The sequence below is a fragment of the Ochotona princeps genome, chromosome 13 (genome assembly GCF_030435755.1).
Source record: "Ochotona princeps isolate mOchPri1 chromosome 13, mOchPri1.hap1, whole genome shotgun sequence".
Taxonomy (NCBI): Eukaryota; Metazoa; Chordata; class Mammalia; order Lagomorpha; family Ochotonidae; genus Ochotona; species Ochotona princeps.
The window spans coordinates 43,198,245-43,219,638 of NC_080844.1; the positions used below are offsets into that span (position 1 = coordinate 43,198,245).

Genomic DNA, 21,394 nt, shown 5'->3' on the forward strand with positions numbered 1-21,394 from the left:
GAGCAGTGGGGGTCAGAGCATAGCAACTCCACCTGCCCACCTGCTCCGGGGGGCGGGGCGAGGAGCAGGGGAGGGCACTCAGCCCCCTGAACCCCTCTGCCTCACCCCATACTCTGCCAGTGGAGCTGTCCTCACCCTCCACACCACTGCCCCACTCTCCACAAGGTCACAGTGGAGGGCTTCCTTGGACTCTGACGATCCTGTGAGTGTGTGCGGGACCCCATGTTCCCAACTGACACACAAAGTCTTGGAGTAGTGAAGGAACTGCCCCTGCAGCTTCTAGCCCTAGGCACAGCCCTTGCCTGGACTCACTGCACCCTGTCTCTCAGTCCCCATGCCCCTCATCCCACAACATATCCATGTCTGCCGTGCTGCCTGGCTTTGCTGTTTTCTGTTCTGACATGTTGGGAGCTGGGGGCTGGAGGGCAAGGCCTGTCCCCGCAGTCCTTGTCCACTCAGATCTCTCCTGGATGCTCCTGTGCTGACAGGGCCAGACCCACGGTCCAGCCTGACGTTCCTCAGAGTCTCGGAACTCCCCACTGCGTGGTGACCCACACTCAGCAGACATGGCCATGCCTTGGTCTCCAGGCTCCAATAACCCGTGGACATGGCCCTCCCACATCCCATGCCATTCATCTGATCAGTCCTGGCTGGTGTCTCTCAGCATCTCACTGCTCTCCTTGTCCCGCCTCTGTCCAGCTGGCATTCTCTCCCTGGTTCCTACAGCACACTCTAACCTCACCTCCCACGGGGAATGGGTGGGCTCCACCACAAGCTTTCTAACTCCACAGCAGCTCCTGTCCCATTATAGGGCAACCTGCAAGGCATGGAGACCAGCCACCTGCAGGTGCTCCAGGGTCAGGACCCTGTCCTTCAGGCCCCACAGGCTGCGAGTTTATTCTGTTTGTGGCATTCTCTGAACATCCCACAGTTCCGTGTCTTGAAAGTTTAGGGTCCATGCCCGCTGGGTAACACTGCCCTGTTTTCAACGTACTGCTCTCCGGAGCCGGCCTTAGGCACTTCCGCCTCCCCTGGGCCACGGCCTCCTCTGCATGGCTCTGGTGACTCTGCTTGTTCCTTGACTCTTTGTGGCCCCCATTTCTCTCCAGCACCCTCGGGAAACAGGCACCCTGGGGGAGGGCACAGGTCTTGGACCTTCCTGTCAGCCCCGCCCACACGGCGCTTGACTCCAGAATGTTTAGTCGTGACACGGTGCGCCCCGCCCTCCTCTCCTAGTCAGCTTTGCTGCCCTGCCTTCTCCCACTCAAGACCACTCCATGGTGCTCAGAGACGTGCGCAGGTGCTTCAGTGGGTATTATGACCAGGAGGTGGAGCCACAGCAAGAACGGCTGACCTGGAACCTCCTCTCTCCGTTCCCCCACGTTCAGCAGGTGCATCCGATCCACAGTGCAGCTGCCACCCGTGAGAGGCTGGGAAACAGGCAGAATTCTGTCCCAGATTCTGTCCTTGCAAGGATAACTACCATCAGCAAGAATCATCAGCTCCACGAAGGGTTGGGGAGATGGCTGTGGGAGTTGCTGTGGGCACACGTCTGTGCCACTCAATGGGTCTGGAACGGTGCGATTCCCAGCATGGCCACTAGATGGCAAAAAGCGCTAAGTTTGGGCATTCCTTCAAGGAAGGGGTGGGTAGACAAAAACAGGATCCAGCCGGGAAAGCTGGCCTCTCTGGCCAAGTGCCAGTAGTACCCTCCTCTGGACAGGCCTAGATACTCACACGAGCTGCAGGTACTTGAAGGTTGACAGCTGGCCTGGAACCTGGGTGAACTGGTTCCCATCCAAATACCTACAGAGCGAACACAGCTGGGTTAGTGCCCCTGGCAGTACCCCATCCCTGGGCAGAGCCTTCCCAGAGCCAGGCCCTTCTCACTAATTTTCCCTCCCTTGTGAAGACGCACACATTGTCAGAAAATACATGATGTCCATTGTTGAGGCCATTTGAGGAGCCACCCAAACAACCTGAATGCCACTGCAAGGGTGAGCACTTGGGCCCAGTGCCAGGTTCCTCCTCTGATTCAGCTTTCTGCTAATGCCCACCCTGGGAGGCAGCAGTGGTGGCTCTAGTACAAGGGTCCCTGCCACCCACATGGGAGAGTCAGACTGAATTCCAGGCTCCTAGTTTGACTTGGCCCAGACATGGTTGCTGCAACCATTTGAGGAGCGAATCAGTGGACAGAGATTTCTCTTTCTGTCTCCTGTTGCCTCTCAAAAAAGAGGGAAGGAGAAAGGAAGAAAAAAAGAAAAGGAAAAAGAGAAGAGAGAAGAGAAGAGAAGGAAAAGAAAGAAAAGAAAGCAGAAAGCTACTGATCTGTAGTCTTTCCAAACTTACCCAGCCTCTCTCTGAGCCGATGCCCCTCCCTCCAAAAACCCCTCCCTCCAGGTACCCCTCCCTCCAGACATGGCTCTTCCTGGCCACAGAGACCTGATTTGCAGGTCTTAGGTTCCCTGCCAGCTCCTTCCCAGCCACTGAGGCCTGTCTGTCCTCAAGGGCTGGCATGCTGTCCCTGCCCTGCAAACCACAGACCCAAACATGTCCAAAGCAGCTTGCATTTATGCCCCTGCCTGAACTCTTGCAGGGACCACCTCCCAGCAACAGGGCACTCACTGCAGGCTCCTCCCACCCACCAGCCCTGCTCCTGCACTCTGGTTCCACTCTCCCCCACCCTCCACACTGTACCTGGCCACCCATGCCTAACCCCCTGCAGGAATCTCCTCCCTCTCCCCCGCCCCCGTGTCTCCCCGCTGACTTCGAGCACTGCCATCCTGGTCCAAGCCCACATCCCATCCTCCAGAGCCTGGATCTGCCCCGGGCTCCTCCCCATAGGCCAGTGCTTGTGAATCAAAAAGCTTCAGATCTCCCATGTCCCTCCCCATCAATCCTCCTTGGCTTTAGACTGCAGGTGGCCCAGCAGTGATCCAAATGCCAGGAGTGGAGCCCCAGCTGGGACCTCACTACCCGCAGCCCTCAGGAGGGTTCTCCCAGTTTGCTAAAGACCCTGAGTTTTTCCAGGGCACCCAGGAAGCCAAAGGCAGAGTGACCCTAGGACACAGGACAGTTCAGCTGAATGTAGGTCTACCTCAGGGCCATGGACAGCAGCAAGACTGAGGAAAACCAACAGTGGGTCCACGGAAGAGCATTACCTTGCTCATCCAAGAAGCCACATGCATGACAACTGTCACAACACACAGGAATTACTCACGTTAAGCTTCATTAAGTGGAAAAAGTAAAGTCATTTCTTATTTCACAGGCAGAGCTTAAAGGGATGGCTTTGGGGACATGTTGGCAGACAGGGAGGTAGGGAGAAGTCCAGATGTGGCAGGAGGCCCCAAGCTACTCACAGTTCTGTGACATTCTTGGGGATGCCCCTAGGCAAAGTCCGCAGGTGCTTGTTGCTGCATCTTACCACAGTGTCCAGGCAAGCGCACTCCTGGGGGCACTGTGGGCGGGGCAGGCAGCCGCCTTCCTCCTGGCCTGGAGAGAAGGCACCGTGTCCCAGTTAGAGAGAGGCAGGTGCATGCTGAGGGCCTCTTGTGCCCAGGGCCCTCCATTCAGGAGTTCCTCTCTGACAACACCTTGGCCTCTGCAGTGCCCAGCCCCCAGGTGTAGGGCCCTGCAGGGGACAGAGCAAGGTGGAGCTGGGCAGTCACCCCCATTCTGGCATATTCAGCCCTGCCGGATGTGGGACTCCCTGCAGCACCTAGCAGTGTGGTAAAGGAGGCAAGCACCACGGAGACTGGCGCCCTTTTCTCTTCCTGCTCATGGGTGAAGCCCAGCCCTGTGCAGTGCCTGGCACACAGAGGCTGACAGATGGAGGACCTGAGGGGTGGGTGCTCGGCCTGCACCCCAGGTTGGAGTGCTCCAGCTCTTGACCCCAGCTCTCGGTCAGTGCAGACCCTGGCAGGCAGCAGTGTTGGCTCAGCTGCAGGAGCTCCCTTCAGGGATGGGAGAGCTGGATGGAATTCCTGACTCCAGGCTTCAGCCCCAGTCTTGCCCCAACCACTTCAGGCATTGGGAAGTTAACCAATAGAGGAAAGCATGCTCTTTCCCTCTCTCTAATTAATTAAATAATTACAAAGGGAGAATAGGGCTAGGTGAATAAATTTCATTGGTGTGAGATCCAGGGGCCCCACAACTGGCTCAGCTGGTGAAGCTGGGCTGAGGCAACACAGGCAGAGGTTTGCCACCTGTGGCTGCTGGCAAGTCTGAGCGCATGCTTCCATCTGCCCTTCATTCATTCGTTATTTAACAAGGATGACTGCACTTCCCCTGTGATCTCTCTTCCTTCTGCTTGGGATCTAGGGTTAACAAAGATTTGGAGGACACCGGGAGGGAGGCAGCACACACTCCCTGGGGTTGGTGGTTGTCAGTTAGGGAGGGAGGGCTGCCACATGCAAGCACTGATTCCCAACATCTCTCTCCAGGGTGTGCTACTATGAGCCCATTATAAAGTCAAGAAGACTGAGGGCAAAGTAGTTAAGTAGCTTGCCCAAGGTCTCCCAGCCTAGAAGAGGTGACATCAGGAGTGGAATCCAAGTGGGCCACCTGCCCTCTTGACCACAAGGCCCTACTGCGTCTTGGCAACAACTAAGCCAGAAACTGGCACATCAGCATAGTGTGGCCAGGCCAGTTACCAACACCGGCGGACAAGCCTGGTACCTAAGGGCACAAGGGTAAAGCGATAACACAGGCCACCACACAGTGGTTCACCAGGCTACATGCTTTCCCCAGGCAGCCCTGCAAGGTCTTACACCTGTCTTCTATATGCACAGAGAGACACAGCAAGGCCCCAGGAAGCACACAGTGGGGAACGGACAGGTGCCATCCAAGTGAGGCTGGGAGGTGGGCATGGCCGTGAGCCTGTATTCTGCCTCCTGAATTCTGGACTGTCATCCCTGTCGTTGTTTTTAAGGAATGAGGATACATTATTTTTGTAACCGAAAATTACAAATAATCTTTTTTTGGAGAAAAAGTGCTTTCAGAGAAACTATGAAAAAAAATGCCAGAATTACAGTTAATTTTGAAAATGCTGAATTGAAAAAAAATTACTGGAGCTGTTGTTGTGACAATGCATCGAAGGTTAAACTTCCTCCTGCAGTGCCAGCTTCCCAGAGGGGCATGGTTCCAGTCTGACCCAGGTCTCTGCTAACACACCAGGAAGGCAGTGGGTGGATGCCTCAATGTTTGGGTCCCTATACCATGTTGGAGATTCTGATGGAGTTCCAGGCTGCTGGGCCAGGCGCTGCGGGCATGTGGAAAGTGAATCGGCAGCTGGAAGTGTCTCTGCCTCTCTCTCTCTGTTAAGTGTGCTTAAAACATGGATATGAGATTTTACAGTGACTTCATTGTTTTAAATTTTAGAAGTCGGGAGCACCTTCTCTTAGGGAAGCTGCAGGCCTCACTCGGGAGACTGGACTGTGAAGGTGGAAGCTGCCCTCGGATCACTCCCGTCTCCACACCAGCTGGGAGCAGAGGTGGAGGACAGCTGGGCAGAGAGCCCACAGAGCCTGGGGCGCAGGTGACCACCTCTGGGAATGTGTCTCTGGAGGTCTCCTGGCACATGCAGGATAGGGTCACCTAAGAGTCTGGAGGGCTCAGGGCACTGGGCTAAGTGTCCTGTAAAACAAGAGACTAACATGGGACCAGTGCCATTCTGTGTGATGGCGTGATCAGCCACTGCCTTCTCTCCTCTCACCCACGCTTCCCAGCTTTCTGGCCCTAAGTGCATTCCTGTTCAGACCACACAGCTCCAGGCAGGGCTGCCTCCCCATCCTCCCATCGTAGGGTGCTACCACCCACTCCGCACCACCTCCAACCTGTCCCTGGAGTCACCCCACCAAGTCACCTTCCTCACACCGGAAGTCAGGGAAGGCCACGTCCTGCAGTGGAATCTGCCGCAGGAAGTCAGGGTTCTGGCAGCGCGGGTTGCCTGTCACGATCTTTCTCTTGCGCAGCCAGTCACCCAGCCAGGCCAGCTGGCAGTTGCAGTTGAAAGGATTGGCCAGGAGATTGCTGGGGGAGGCAGGTGGTAAGAGGTGAGGACCCAAGTCAGTATCCCCATCCAGCACTGTTCTCTCCTGCCCGCCCCTTGCCACCTGCCTGGCACTGCTCTTGCCCTGCTAGCGGCCACTGTCGAGACAACAGGCTCTTGGGGACCAAGGTGCAATGCAAAAGAGGTGTAAGTGAGGTTCAACAAACCATGAGGCCCCAAGCTTTCATGGCATGGGCTCACCTAAGAAGCAGCACCCCCCTCCCGACCCCGGGGACAACAGGTGGGGTGCCTGTACTCACAGTGTGGACAGGGCCTGCAGGGTGTCAAAGGCGCCGGGTGAGATGGTGGTGATGTGGTTGTCATACAGTGACAGCAGCCGCACGTTGCGTAGTCCCGTGAAGCTGTCGTTGTGGATGCAGCTGATGTGATTGTTCCGCAGCATCCTGTGGGGAGGGACTGATCGTGAGGCGCCCAGCCGCCCAGCAGGGCCCAAGGGAGAGGCACTGGCCCTGCTCTCCATCCTGCCACCACCACGACCATGCACCCCTCTGCGCCCGTCTCCAGGACACACTCCACTGGGTGCCCAGGAGATGTTCCCCAAACCTCAGCAAGGCCATGTCACCCTCCAGCCTCAAGCCTGCCATTGGCGCCCAGGTCTCACACAGAATCGCATCCATAGGCTGCACCGTGGCCTGCAGCTGCAGCTGTAAGAGATCCACAGTGGATCTCCAGATGGCTCCTCCAGCCTGCCGCCGGGCCCTCACTGCCTGCCTGCCCCAGCTACAGGGCCTTCCCTCTTCGTCACTACTGAATGGCCACTGGCTGTCCTCTAAAACCCTGTTCAGTTCCTCTCCCCCAAAAGCTAAAGCCAAATCCAACACACAGGGCAGCTCTGGAGGGAAATACAAGTGGTTGGTGAGCATACAGCATGTTCCTGCTCATCAACAATCAGGCACACATAAGCAATGTTGAATTTTCGCTTGCCAAATTAAAAAGGAATTAAGAACACAGTGATGATGGTAACAGTCACTTCAGGGTTGGCACACGTGTGGGTGGGTGAGCGCCTCCACACAGCTTGGGGCACCAGGCACCCAAGTCCCTAAAATGGTGCTGAAGCTGCCATCCACTGCTCTACCCTGAGGTTCACCGTAAGGGAACACCCGTGGGTGTGCACAGCATGCTTCAAACAACACTGCTTATCATCAAACAAACTAGAGACAGCCTCAGTTTCTAGTCACTAAGCAGCAGTCACTGAAAAGCAGGTGAAATGCCTCAGCATGACATGAAAAGACATTCACATGATGTTGAAGGGAAAAGCAGGTTACTAAGCACAATCTGTTAAAGGACCCCACTAAAATAAACTAGTATTTCACTTTTGGGAGTCAATTCTTGTCACTCTTAAGAACAGTGGTAATAATAGAGGGGTGGGAGTAAACTTTCACAGGAGGTAGATAGTATTTTGTGGGGGGAGTTTCCGGGAAAAAAAAAAAAAAAGAAAACCTTCAAGTGTACTTATTTGCGAGGCAGGCAGAACACCATCTGCTGACTCGCTCCTCACATGCCTGCCGTTGCTGGGACTGTCTGGGCCCAAGGCAGGAGCTAGGTGCTCCATCCATGCTCCCACGCTGGGAGGAGGAACCTGCACATGTGAGCCCTCCCTCACTGCCGCCCCCCAGGGTCTGCACTGGCAGGAACCTGGAGTCAGGAGCCAGAACCAAGCAGTCCTGCATGAGATGTAGGCTGCTTTCTGGCTGCCCACCTGCCCCGGAACGGGGTATGTTTAGGACATGGATTGTTGTGATGATCTCATAGAGGCAAGAGGTCTTCAAAAAGTTCACGGGAAAAGCAGGTATGAAAACATACAGATGAATTTCAATTTTTTGCACCAAAATTAACATTTTTTTAAAAAAAAATATTTATTTGTTTCCTTGAAAGGCAGAGTGACATAAAGATAGCTTGATCTAATTTCCTTTTGCTCCCTAAATGGTTGCAAAAGCCAGGACTGGGCCAGGCTGAAGCCAGGAGCCAGGAATTCCATCCTGACCAGTCACACAGGTGGAGGGAGGTCAAGCACTTAGGCCCTCTCCCGCTGTCTTCCCAGCTAAATAAAAGTAGGCAAGAAGCTAGAATGGAAGTGTAGCAGCTGGAACTCAGTGTCTGCGTTGCAAGCAGTGGCTGAACCTGCTAAACTTAACTTTGGATTCCATTTCCCTCACACCTTTGAGGCATGCTGATATGTGCAGGTACACAGATCCGTGCAGCTGTGTATTCCTCAAACCAGCCAAACTCCACCAAGGTCAGCTCACACATTCATGTGTCTGCCTCGGCTTCAATGGCCTGTGCTCAGAAAACAAATCTACAGCCAGCCGCAGTGCTAGCATTTCACCCCAGGCAGGTGCCTGTGAGAGCGGCAGTGATTGCCACCCACGAGCAGCTACTTAGATTTTAACCAATCAAATGGCTCCTGGATTGGGCTGCATGGACACAGGACATCCCCACTACCACAGGAGTCCCATTGTACAGAGGGAAACTTATCCAGCAGGAGCCAAAGCCCATAGGCTCATGGGAGGGGCAGCTCCATGTGGACATGACAAGGGGGCCCTGTAGCATTCAAGAAGGTTTCTCTGGGCTCCTGGTGGCTGCTAGCAGGGCTGTGACCTGTGGCGCCCACAGGCCCAGGAATGGAGCAACATCCCTGCTGCCCCATCTACGTCCACTGAGTCACAGCAGAAGTCATGCAATCCCTCCTGTGGCAGACATGTCAGATACTCCTGGGACCCCAGACTCCAAGCCCCTGAGAGGCTTGACATAGGACCCCAGGACCCTGGCACAAAAGAATACGTCTCACCACAAAGCTCTCATCACCAGCAGGGTCCTCTGGTACCTCATCCTCCTGCCTCCTAGGGCTGAGGAGGAGTCTCCCCTGAACGTACCCCCCATCACCAAGGTCTGGCTTGGCCCTCCTTGGAACCTCCCACACACTCACAGGGTCCTCAGGCCATCCAGCCCACGGAACATGCCGCTGCGGATGGACTCCAGCTGGTTGGCGGTCAGGTGCAACTCGCTCACGGAGGCCGCACCCTCAAAGGCCCCATCTTCGATCTCTGAAACCTTGTTGTTGCTCAGGTTGCTGGGAGAAGCATGGGGTGGGATAATGAATGGTCCACACAAGGGCTTAGGGACCTCCCTTCCTTCACCCAAGCCCCACCTGGGAGCCCCGTCCCCCTCCCAAAGCCCACAGGGAGACCCTTCTCCTTCTCAGCCAGGGCCCTGCAGGGCACCTGCCCGCCAGCCAGTAGCTCACATTTTCTTCAGATGTGCAAGTTTCTTGAACATTCCAGTGGCCTCGATGATGGAGATCTCATTGTTGTTCAATCGCCTGTCAGAGGCAAGGAGGAGAATGGAGATTCACACACGACATGCCTCCCAAACACTTGGGAATCTTGGAAAACTTTAGCTGGCAAATTACTCCCACTTTAAAGCCAGTGACTGTGATCCTACACCAAGAATATGCCCGCGCCTAAGAGGCAGCTGCACACAGGTGTCTGTACCTACACAAATACAGTGCACAAAGTTCTGGTTTGGGGTTGATTTAAAAAAAAAGAATAAAGGAGTCTGGAATCATGTCCTCCACAGAGGACAAAACCTGGGTGCTGACCTGTCCTAGGTGCCAGACCTGGAGGCAGAGGTCAGGGATGGGGCGGGGCTACTCCCTGCCAAGGTCAGCACTGGCACAGCTCAGCCATGCATCTCAGGGCTCTTCCAAACATGGCAGAGGGAAGTCCAGAGCAGGCCGGGAAGGACAGGGGAGCTGGGGACCAGGACGCTCACAGCTCGGCTGTGGACTGCGGGGTGCGCTCGGGGATCTTGGTGAGCTTCAGGCTGGCACACTCCACTATGCCAGCCTCGCAGCGGCACTTGTGGGGACAGACGACATCACTGCTGCACTCACTGTTGAGTTGATAATCCTCGGTGCCTGCAGGAGAAGCAGGGGCTGAGGGACCGGGGCAGCCAGGGTCTCCCGGACAGCAGCCTGCTGCTGCCCACTGCCACCATGCCCCTGCTCCACTCCAGGCTGGCCTTGCCCCGCTTCCTACCTGGAATGAAGTACTGTTCTTTGGCTGAGGAGAGAAGGAGAGATGCGGTGATATGGGGAGCAGCCAGCATTTCCAGCCCACTCTTGCCAGGGGCCCCACCTCCCAGAGCCCATCTGCCCAGTCCCAGGAAGCAGAGAACCTTATTACAGGGCACCCCTGTTCCCTGCTCAGGCCAACCCCAGGACAGGACCATGTCCAAATCAACCTCTTGCTAGTAGCATCACAGCCAGCAGCTTGTCACTAGCACCTATGCAAGTCGGGGCCTTACAATTGGGGCGGGATGAAGGTGGTACCAGACCCCCACCAGGGTCTGGCCTCAGAAGCCCCAACCAGGGGTCAAGTACACTGCAGCCCAGAGGCCACTTCTGCCATCCTAAAGCTTGGAGGAGGTGCCCTGCTCACCCAGGAAACTGCCTTGGCCTCCCCAGGGTGCTCCAAGGCCTGAATGTCAAGGACTTGGGTCCTCCCTTCGGAGCCTTCCACAAGCCCCAGAAATGAGGGGTGGAATCCTCTCCGGCACAGGACCCTCCTGGCAGCCACTCAGAAGCCATCCCTGATCACTGAGCAGAGAGGCCACCAGGAAGCATGTGGGCAGGCGGCTGGCTACCTGAACAGCGAAACTTCTTGCTCTTGATCTGCCCGATGCGCTTGTTGGCGAGGCGCCGGGGACTGGCACAGCGGGCCCCGCTTGTCTCAATGGGGTTGGTGCGCAGGAAGTCTGCCAGCCACTTGAGATTACAGTCGCAGATGAAGGGGTTCTGGGCCAAGTGCCTGTCCAGAGGGGCAGGTGGAACCATCAGAGACCAGGGATGCAGACCAGAGCTGGCCTTGGGAGACAGGGAGCTGGGACAGCCAGTGCAAATGTTGCCACCCACAGGGATGTCCCACCAGTGCCACTCAGGGCCAGGGTTCTGCAGCCTGGCCTTTGCAGACACTCGAGCCTCCTATGTTCCCTCATCTGCCCCTCCAAGCCTCACTATGTCCCTTCTGCTGCCTGAATGAAGGGAGGAGGCGCCTACAGGCTGGCAATAGCATCCCCATCCCTTCACAGGCAAAAATGCCAGCGCCAGGAGAGGGTGGCAGCAAGCCAGGCCATCAGTGGCCAAACCTTGGGCTTTGGGCTTCTCCAGTGTCCATGGCTTTGGTTTGTTTCCCTTTACGCAGCAGGCTGTCTCCCACTACTCCCAAGGAGGGGATCAGGGCCAGGGAACAGGGCTGCACATGGAGTCACCATTCGCACCCCTCCCTCTCACAGGGCTGTCTCTCCTTGACCATTTTATAGGCATCCTTGATACAAACTCAAGGCATTACCATGTGGCTGCTGGTCAGAGTCAGTCACGCCAAGTCCCTCCCCGGAGCTGCCTGTGCCACCAACAGGCGAACGTGGTGATGGGTTGCTGGTAGCAACCTCACCATGACTTTCCTACCTGCAGGCCCAGACTGTCCCAGCAGGTTCAGGCTAACCACATATGAACGCTCCCACACCAGGCCAGCCCACCAGTGCCACCCCAGCTCAGAGCATGATTTTTTGGTGGCTTTCCAGGGACAGCAAGGGAAGCATATCCCTGCACCTGTCTTGGCTACTGCCAGCCAGCGTTTACACATGGAAGGGCACGTGGACGGGGGGGGGCAGGGGAAGGGAACAGCTAGCACAACTTGTTGCACCACAAGGCACACTCCTACTACCTGAGTGTTACAAGTTGGGCCACCTGACTTCCTATTTGGTTTTGTTTGTTTGTTTGTTTGTTTTACTTTTTTGAAAGGCAGAGAGAGGAAATAGATCTCCCATCTGCTGGTTCACTCTCTAAATGCCCACAAGGCCAGGGCTGGGCCAGACTGAAGCCAAGAGCCTAGAGATCAACCTGGATCTCCCATGTGGGACTAACACCCAACCAGTGGGAAGCTGGAATTGGGAACAAAGGCAGAGTTCAGCCACTTGATCCCAGATGCAGGTGGTCCAGGAGAGGCCTAGGCTGCTGCTCCCATCTTAGGGCCTTGGTAGAATAGCTCCTCAAACACAATACGACCCCTGGTCCAGGGTCTGCACCCCACAGCCCAGACCTTGGCCATGTTTTCTCCCATCCATTGCTCCACTGGCCCCTGACAGGGATGCTCAGAGTACCCCCAGCCCAGCCCAGCCCTTCCTCACCCTCTCCTACCTGGCTCACCTCAGCTTCCCCATGGGGCCAAGCCGCTCCAACCTTTGTGCAACAGCTCAACCTCATCTACCCACAGAGCCCATGTGTTCGCCACCTCTGCCGTCAGGGCTTACTGATCCTTAGAGAGTCACCCCGGCCTCTGCCTGAATGGACAGATCCCAGTCTTGGCAGTAAAATGGTTCATAATTCAACTCGGGGATGTTGCAGGGATAGAATCAAATTCATAGAACAGATCCATTTTAGCAGTAGGCTACTTGTGCCTCCTCCCCACCCTCCAAAATAAGTAAATAAATAAATAAAACTGGAACCACCCACAAGGGCAGGTGGCTTCTGTATATGTGTAAGTATGTGATGAAAATTCAAATTTTTTTCAACACTTACAAAGAGCAGATGGCCAAGGAGGGAAAATGCTCAGCATGAGAAAAAGATATCAATTAGGGCAAAGAGGACTGAGGTAATAGCAGAGCTAGAAGAGGGCCAGCTACAGGGCTGCACAGTCACCTCCGAGAGCGATTCGGACGGTGGAAGGGGAAGAAGCGAGAACAGATTCCCAGTGCCCGCCCTCAAGTGGGCAGGCAGGAATCACGGATGAAACCTCTTAGAGGCAGGTGCTCGACATTGTCAGTCATTAGGAAAACACAAAGGAAGATCTTCCATAGAAGCAGGTGTGTGGCTCGGCTGGGAATACGCTGTGCCGCGCATCAGTGCCCCTGGGTCCTATTCCCCGATTCCATCTGTGACTCCGGCTTCCTACCAGTGCAGATGCTGGGAGGCTCCCGAGGTGGTTCTAGTAGCTGCATCCCAGCTGCCCAGGTGGGAGACCTGGACAGAGTTCCTGACTCCAGGCTCCTGGGCTGCTGTGGACACTGGGAGAGTGAGCCAGCACTCTGCCTTTTAAACAAGTATCGGCGAACCTCTCTATATATCTACTTCCTAGCTCTAAAATAAGAATTAAGGAAGAAAACCTAATGTACCAATTCTACCCCTACCAGAATGGCCTCAAGCCAAAGCGACGAAAAAGGGGCAGGCATTGTGGCACAGTGTGCTAAGCCACTGCTCAGGACAACAGCATCCCAAAACAGAGGACCTAGGATTGAATCCTGGCTCCACTTCCAATCAGCACCCTACAAATGCGGGCAGCAGGTGACGGCTCAAATGCAAGGATCATTGCAGATCACCCTGGAGACCTGGCTGAAGCTCCTGGTTCCTGGTTCCTGCCTGGCCCAGCCCTCACTGCTGCAGGCATTTTAGGGAATGAACCAGCAGATGAAATCTGTAACCTGTATCTCTAGCTTTCTATAACCCTGCCCTATAAATATGTTTAAAAAGGATATCTGGCAACAGCTTGGATCTGCATTTCTTTTTCTCTTGTTCCAAATCAGCTTTGGATCCGTAACAGGCATCCCTCAGGCTCTGTAACAGGTGTCCCTCAGGCTCTGTTTTGTGCCAGACCCTCAGCCCTGAGGGTCAGTCTTACAGAGAAGACACAGCAGAGGGGCAACCACATACTTATCAGGGGTGGCCGAGCAGTGGCTGAAAGCACAGCTCTATTCCAGGGGGTGCTCTGCCAACATGGGAAAGTCACACAACTGCCAATTGCATCTGTTTCCCTATGAGTAACCCCTAGGATGAGAGAGCCAACCTCCCAAGGGCCGTGGAGATGCTGAGTCAGATGACACACACCAGGAACGGTGGCTCCTCACCCCTTCCCAGTGCCAAGGCTTACAGATGTCAGACCCTGGCCATGCCACCTCTCAGGCAGACTACAGCTGCCTAAGCCCACCCACCTCACCTGAGTCTTCCTGCTATTTATCATTACAAACCCTTGGCAAGCTTTCTCTGTGGGGTTCCATCTTCCTGCTCCCCAACCTCAGCTGCAGGTAAATTAATCAGCAGGAGTAAGGCTGCAGGCATATACATGGGGCTCTAATGAGTGTGTTTGTGTGGCCCACATCCCTGCTGCATGCAGGGACCCCCGGGAGCAGAAGCTATTTCTATTACACCTGCAGGCACCTGTTGCACATCCCACACAAGTGTCATTTGATGAGGAATGCTGCCCAGCAGAGACAGCAGCAGGGATGCTGGTGGCATTAATGCCAGATGTACATGAGCGGCCAGCTCGCAGCTCATCCAGGCAAACCGCAACTCGGGAGCAGAGACATGAAGCAGATGGGCCCACACAGTGGCTCCGTTTAAACATGGAGCAGGTGGACAGTTTCCTCACATGGGAGCATCCCAGCTACAAGAGGAGGGCATCTTTCTGAAGCCAAGGGCAGCAGCGCCATCAGCTGCAGGTGCAGTGTGAGACTCCACTGTCACACTGCAGGGCCCATGCTACATCACGTGATCAGAGCTCAGAGCCAAAGGCTGCTGCTTGTTTTTGCTATAATTTTTATTTACTTCCAAGGTGGAGATACAGAGAAGATGCATAATGAGAAAGATCTCATAACTGTTGATTCATTCCCCAAATATCCACAACATCTGGGGAGGAGGTCAGGCTGAAGACAGGGACAGGGGATTCAATCTGGGTCTCCCACCTGAGTGACCATCACTGCTGCCCCTAACGAGGTGCATTTGCAGGCAGCTGGGACTTGAACCCAGGCACACCGACATGGGATGTGGGAATCTTAGCCACAGCAACAAACTCCTGTTCCAACAGCTGTTTTTACCACAAGGAGGGAGAAGCCTTGGACCTAATGTGGCTCCTAGAGCAAGGATACATTTCCACCAACTTGTCAAAATCATTTATCCAACCATCTATCCATCTACTCATCGAATCAATTAACCAGTCAATTAGGCCTGAAGCTGACCAACTCCTAGATCCAATTTTTGGTCTATCAGGACACAGAGGCACAAGAGCATGTGAGAGGGGGGTGAGTCAGGCAAGCCCAGACTGCAGGGAACCACTCAAGTCAGCCAGGAAGCAACGTCTTATAAAAAAGGATGTGGGGAAAGGAGATGGTGAGCACACCTGGAGAGCAATAACAGGGTAGGCACTGTGGCACCATAGGCTAAGCCTCTACCCGCATCATGAGCACCCAAATGGGTGCCGATTCATGCCCCGGCTGCTGCACTTCTGATCCAGCTCCCTGCTCATGGTCTGGGAAAGAGGAGAGCATGGCACCCACATGGGAGACCCAGAAGTTCCTGGCTCCTGGCTTCAGTCTAGCCTAACCATGGCCATTGTGCCATTTGGGGCATGAACCAGAGGGCAGAAGATCTCTCTCTCCCCCTCCATCTCACTGTAACTCTGATTTTCAAATACATAAATTTTAAAAAAAAGTCCACAAAGATGCAGGAGAGTTGTCTGCTGGTATCCACCAAGAACTGTGTTGCACAGGCCTTGATCCTGACTCAAACTATTAAAACTGTACAACTTGGAAATTGAAAAAATCAGCAGTTGTATTTTGAGATGTAGTAAGGATGCTGTGGTTGTGTTGTTAACACATCCTTTAGAGACCCATGGGAAGTCTGGACAGATGACAAGTGGTGCCTGGGATTTGTTCTAGAATATTCTAGAACAAATGGGCAAGCCAGGACATAAAGCTGGGGGCTTGCTGTGCCAGCACACAGATGCCCGCAGCTCTCCACAACCAAAGAGCACAATTATATCAGTTATTATTCTCTGGCTTTTATCTCACAACCACCATTGCTATATTCTGATTTGGCCCGATCAATCCCAAGTGGTACTAGTATTTTTTTATGAACTCTCAAGAGAGGACAAAATGCTGCCACTGACGTGACCAATTATTGCATGCATCTTAGTTTCTGAGTTGTCCACATGAAAACAACAGGTGTCTTAGACTTCACTGCTAAATTATTACTATAGCTATTATTCTTACTGTTATTACTAGCTGAGTAAGCATTTTAGCACAAACTATGTTCCATACAAACATTCCCTTTAATCAGACGAGATCGGGCACGTTCAGGGTGGTATGGCCGTAGGCTATTTCCTTTAATCATACAGTAACGCCAATAATGCCACGAAGATGGCCCAGGGCTGCCTAGCCAACATGAGGAAGGGCTGGGATTTGAACCCAAGATTGTATAGCCATGAGTCTGTAACTTTACTCTGTAAGAGATTCCTAGTGGCACAGCAGCTGCCTGGACCAGGGCCACAGTCCCCTCCCCTGCTGGCCCAGGTATGGGGAACCATTTTTCTGCCAACAGCCAGTTGGTTATTTATTTACTTAGAAATTAGCCAGCTGCAGATATAGTATTGCGTCTTGAGTCCTGCCTGCGGTTGCCTTGGTAGGGCCACCCCAGATGATGACACGGGTCTTCCACGGTCCATGGATTGGACATTTCCCACCCCTGCAGGCCACCTGCCAGAGCCTTCCCACTGAGAGGCCTGCGAGGAGGCCAGTGAGGGGCCACTCACAGCGTCTGGATGGCCCGCAGTGAGGCGAAGGTACCCTTGGCAAGACTCTGGATTTTATTGTCATACAGGGAGAGCAGCGACAGGCTCTGCAGGTCCTGGAAGGCATCAGGCCGGATGCAGTTGATCTTGTTGGCATTCAAGAGGCTGCAGACAGAGCCAGGGCAGGGCAGTGAGGGCACAGCCACAGGGCTGGGCTCCCAGGCCAGGGCATGCTTAGCACAGCCCAGGGAGCAGGCCAGGAGCATGGCCCTCTGTCACCCACTTCTGTGGACTCCAACAGCCTGTTCTGCACATACGAACATCTCAGTCCACCTTCTGTCCTTTAGGGAACTGTGGGGTCCAAGAGGGCATAGCACAGAGCAAAGCCACTTCCAAAGGCATTTCTGGGGTCTCTCCTCCTTCCCAGGGTCCCATGGGGGGATCCCCAGGAGGCGGAAATGGAACACTGCGGTTAATCACACTGGAGTGCCCTGGGGGGTCTACTCGCTCCCACTTTCTGGAGGTGAAAGTGAGCAAGCCTGCATATCCCCTGCCACACCACCCCCACAACACACACCACTGCCCCACTTCCCAGGGGCCTGTCCCCAGCTCTGAGCCCTGCAGAACCTGTAGCCTGCCAGCCCTTCCAGCCCTGTCTTCCTCCCTTACTCCCAGCCTCAAGTGAGTCCATACCCCAGGGAGGCATGGGCAGGTGGGCAGGCCAGAGGAATGCTGCTTCCTCCATGGGTTCCCCCCTCTCCCTTCACAGACACCCAGACAGGCCCTTACAGGAGCTGGAGGGTGTACAGGCCTGCAAACACCCCGCGGGGGAGGTCTGTGATCTTGTTCCCATAGAGTACCCTGGAGGAAAAACAGCAGAGAAGGGGGAGGTGAGAGGCAAGCCACCAAGCCCAGGCATCACTCCGCACATGGTCTTGGCACCAGGCTTAACAGCCTTTGTATGTTTGTTACAGCGACGTGCCAGCAGATGGCAGTAGAGTATCTCCAGAAAGGGAGTCTGGCCTCTAGAAGGTATTCTGCCGGCTCTTGCTGGAGCAGCATTGGGGCTCCCTGGCCTGCACACCCCAATGCTGCTGCGGAAGCCTGCAGAGGGGGCCTGGGGAAACCTCAGGCCGGTAATCTGCTCCAGGAAGCAAAGCAGACTGCAGAGATTTGAAGGCCCCTGGGGCAGGACGAATTAGCCCAGGTCCAGAGAAACACAAGGGAAAAGAGAAGGTCAGGCAGGGAATGCTCTGTTCTGAGAGAGGCCACACATAGAGCATGCTGAGCTGCCGTCTTCCTGGACCGCTCCTGGGGAGGCAGCTCCCTTCAGCTCTACTTGCCGGGCCTCCCACCTGCATCAAACCCACATCCAGTGCTGCCAGGGGGCGAGGTGGGGGCTACTCACAAACCACAAACAGCCTCACCCAAAGTACACACTCTCCACACAGATGCATGGGACCCCAGAGAGGGAGGGGTTTGGTGGACCTGGGGGTGTGAGCAAGGGTCACAGGGAAGCCCATGCTGCCCCATGCTTCAATGATTGACAGATATCACCCTCACATCCCCCTGCCCTACACCCAAAGCAGACTGCAAAGGGCAAGATGGCAGGGCTGTGTGCCCCACCCAGGCGCTGCAACTCACAGTGAGTTCAGGGAGCGGAGGCCCTGGAAGGCGTCGGGTGCCATCTCTGCGATGTGATTGTTGCTCAGGTCTCTGCAAGAGAGCAGGTGGGGGTGGCTAACTGCAGCAGGCCAAGGGCAAGCCAAGGGCAGGGCTTTGAACCCAAGGAAGCTGAGGGGCCATTGGTTTCATCCTGTCTGTCACCCTGCTTGGGAAGTGTCCCATGGTGCCCCCAGCCCCCTCTTGCTCCCAGGGGAGGCCTGTTTCTCCTGCCCAGGTGCCAGGGAGCACTCACATCCTCCGCAGCTTTCTGTAGGGAGAGAAGGCCCCTGGTGGGATGGACTTAATTCCATTGAGCTCCAGGCGGCTGTGAAGAGAAGGTGCAGGGAAGCCCAGGGCCCAGGTCAGTGGAGCCCTTAGCCCCTCCTGTCTCTCCTGGAGGCTGAGGCCTGAGGCAGCTGCCACAAGGATGCCATGGTGGATGCGCCATTAGCCCAATCCCTGCAGCTGAGAGGGACCCTGGATGATGCTGGGTGTTCAGGGTTTAGAAGGCACACCTTGGGATGGAGGAGGCGGAAAACTGACCACAAGGGACACCCTTCCCCAGCCTAGGGCAGAATGCTCACCCCAGCAACGGCATGCTGAATCTTTACCGCTTGTTGCTGCCAGGCCGGGGATAAGCCCTGGGTGGTGTCTGCCCCAGCTCTTCTCTGAACTCCCCCAGCACTTGCCCTGTCCTACTCACAGCTCCGTCATGGACTCGGGGAGGTTGGCAGGGATGGCGGTGAGGCCTTTGCCGCGGCAGTCCACAATGCCATTGCTGCAGGTGCACATGGCTGGGCAGGAGCCGGAGGAGAGGGTGCAGGTGGGCACACGTCCTGCCTCCCCCTGGCCTGTGGACACAGGGGGCTGTGATCTCAGAGTGTCCTGCATCGGCACTGCCCTCCATAGACAGAGACACAGGTGGAGACAAGGTACACAGGGCTGTTTCTCTGGGTGAGAATAGACCAAAGAACAGGAAAGAAGAGATGCTGGGCTCTCAGTGGCTCTGCCTGTCTGGCACACAGCAGGTGATGGCCAGGCGATTGTTGAACTCGAATCTGAACTGAGCTGCACCAGAGTAGGGTTCATGGGCTAGGACTTCAGCCCCTCAGTCCTCCAAGGCAAGTCTGAGGACTGCTCCTTCACTCAGCAACCCCCACCCTGCTCAACTGACCTACTGCGCTGCAGATGCAGTGCCAAGCCCATGACCAACATACAGACATGTGAACCCACGTGCCCACACAGCCTACACTCTCTGCGGGATCTCGTCTGTGGGGCAGAGAAGGTTTCACGGGCTCCACAGGGCAGCCTGTGAGGCTGGGCACAGACACCTGCCTGAAGCAGGGACAGCGGGGCCAGGCAGGTCCGAGCCCCACCCCAGCACCTGCAGAGCTCTGGCTGTCACCTGGAGCAGGAAGGGGCTGCAGAGGAAGTGAGTGATGGGTCAGGAGTGGCTCACAGGACCCCGGCGGGCAGCAGAAGGGGCACAGGTTCCAGGGCCAAAGGTCAGAGGCCCCTCCTAGCCTGTTCTGTGAGTTGTTAAGGCAGAGGGGTGAGGCAGGCAGGGGGCAAGCAGAAGCAAACGTGAGAGGCATTGGATGAGAGTAGAAAGTAAGGGGACGGGCTAGAAGAGGCTAGGGGAGGGGGGCAGGCAGTGGGGGAGGATGAGAGGGGATGGCTGAGCCAGGGGTTACTGCCAGTTGTGGTGGCCATGGGCAGGCAGGAGGCCAGGGACCGCTGGGAGCCCAGCAGGGGCCCACACCCACCTGAGCAGCTGAATTCGCTCTTCTGGACCTCGGCCACATTGAGGCCACGCAGGCTGGCAGGGCCAGTGCACTGGGTGAACAGTCCTATGCTGGGCCGCTGCCTCAGCCACTGGGAGAGCCAGGCCAAGTGGCAGTCACAGAACAGGTGGTTGGAGTGCAGGCGGCTGCAGGGGGAAGGGAGCTCACCACCAGCAGGGAGCTCACCCCCAGGTCAACAGAGGCAACCCAGCCACAGGCAGGAGGCCCAGCACTCCAGGCCACGCCCAGTCCCCCCCTCAGCCCATGGTCCATGCACAGCTTCCCCTCCCTGCCCCTGTCCCCTTGAGATAGCCACTGCCCCAGGCCCCCTGACTCAAACCCTCCTGCAGTCTGCTTCTCATATCCTTCTTCCCTCCCCGGGGACCCCAGGCAAGCGCCCCACCCCATCCCTGCTGCAGGGTGAGCTCACAAGGTCCGCAGCTTGGGCATGTGGTTGAAACTGGACACAGGGATGGTGGTGATGTTGTTGTTGTTCAGGGTCCTGGAAGAGGGGAAGCAGGCAGGACTCCATGACCTGTGACCCCCCTCCTTGGAGGCAGCTCAGCAGGGCAGATCTCTGAGTCCGTGTCCTGTCCCACTGCCTAGGGGCTCCCTACGCCCCTCTGGGCTCTCCATGCCTTTTCCCTCACCCCCTGCCCGTCCTCCAGGTACCTCTGGGCTCTCCGGCCCTTCCCCTCTTCCCTGCCCCTTTGGGCTCCTCACGCCTCTCCCCGCTCTTCTCCCCCTCTTCTCCCTTTCCCGGTCATTCCCCTTCCCTCCCTCACCCCTCTCCTCTTTTACTTACAGCACCTCCAGCCCTCTTAGAGCCCGGAAGGCCCCTTCCTCAATGCAGCTGATCTGGTTCTTGTCCAGCTGTCTGTGAAGCAACAGAAGTTGGCAGAAAACACAGGGCAGTGCCTAGCACAGGATGTCCCAATGTGTTGACCCAAAACTCAGTTTAAGTAAAAGAGGCAGGCGGCCTACGTGTTGCAGGTTAATCCACCACTTGGGACCCATGCAGCTTGTGTCCAAACTCTGGCTGCTCCACTTCCGATCCAGCGCCCTACTAATGTGCCTGGGAGGCAGCAAAGCGTGGCTCATGTGCTTGGGACCCTGCAGCCATGTGTGAGCCCCTTGCACCGCCCCCTCACTTAGGTACCCTTAGTCTAGATGGTGATTTGTCCCAATCAGGAAAACAAAAGCTTACGCTTGTTCCTGTTTTCAGAATGGAAATGAGAGAAGGCTAGAGTCCTCCAGGGAGCTTTACCTCCCCACTACTCTGGTGACCACCCAGAAGGTGCCGGCAGCTCGCAATGACA

The 21,394-nt window shown here is 55.7% G+C and overlaps 2 protein-coding genes across 2 annotated transcripts in view; both read right to left on the bottom strand.

Moving 5' to 3' along the window:
• SLIT1 (slit guidance ligand 1) overlaps positions 1-21,394 on the bottom strand; it is a 92,619-nt gene that overhangs the window by 23,697 nt on the left and 47,528 nt on the right. The window contains exons 3-19 of the mRNA XM_058671087.1: positions 20,881-20,952; positions 20,506-20,577; positions 20,058-20,221; positions 18,995-19,142; positions 18,545-18,616; positions 18,271-18,342; positions 17,416-17,487; positions 16,648-16,791; positions 10,715-10,878; positions 10,108-10,131; positions 9,842-9,986; positions 9,315-9,389; positions 8,997-9,140; positions 6,310-6,453; positions 5,864-6,030; positions 3,360-3,492; positions 1,738-1,806 (exon numbers count right to left, since the gene is read on the bottom strand). Coding sequence (XP_058527070.1) covers positions 1,738-1,806; positions 3,360-3,492; positions 5,864-6,030; positions 6,310-6,453; positions 8,997-9,140; positions 9,315-9,389; positions 9,842-9,986; positions 10,108-10,131; positions 10,715-10,878; positions 16,648-16,791; positions 17,416-17,487; positions 18,271-18,342; positions 18,545-18,616; positions 18,995-19,142; positions 20,058-20,221; positions 20,506-20,525 — 1,757 coding nt within the window. The 5' untranslated portion in view covers positions 20,526-20,577; positions 20,881-20,952. The remainder of the gene's footprint in view (positions 1-1,737; positions 1,807-3,359; positions 3,493-5,863; positions 6,031-6,309; positions 6,454-8,996; positions 9,141-9,314; positions 9,390-9,841; positions 9,987-10,107; positions 10,132-10,714; positions 10,879-16,647; positions 16,792-17,415; positions 17,488-18,270; positions 18,343-18,544; positions 18,617-18,994; positions 19,143-20,057; positions 20,222-20,505; positions 20,578-20,880; positions 20,953-21,394) is intronic.
• Positions 20,877-21,394, bottom strand: part of LOC131481627 (slit homolog 1 protein-like) — an 89,839-nt gene continuing 89,321 nt past the window's right edge. The window contains exon 6 of the mRNA XM_058671088.1: positions 20,877-20,952. Within this exon, the coding sequence (XP_058527071.1) occupies positions 20,877-20,952 (76 nt within the window). The remainder of the gene's footprint in view (positions 20,953-21,394) is intronic.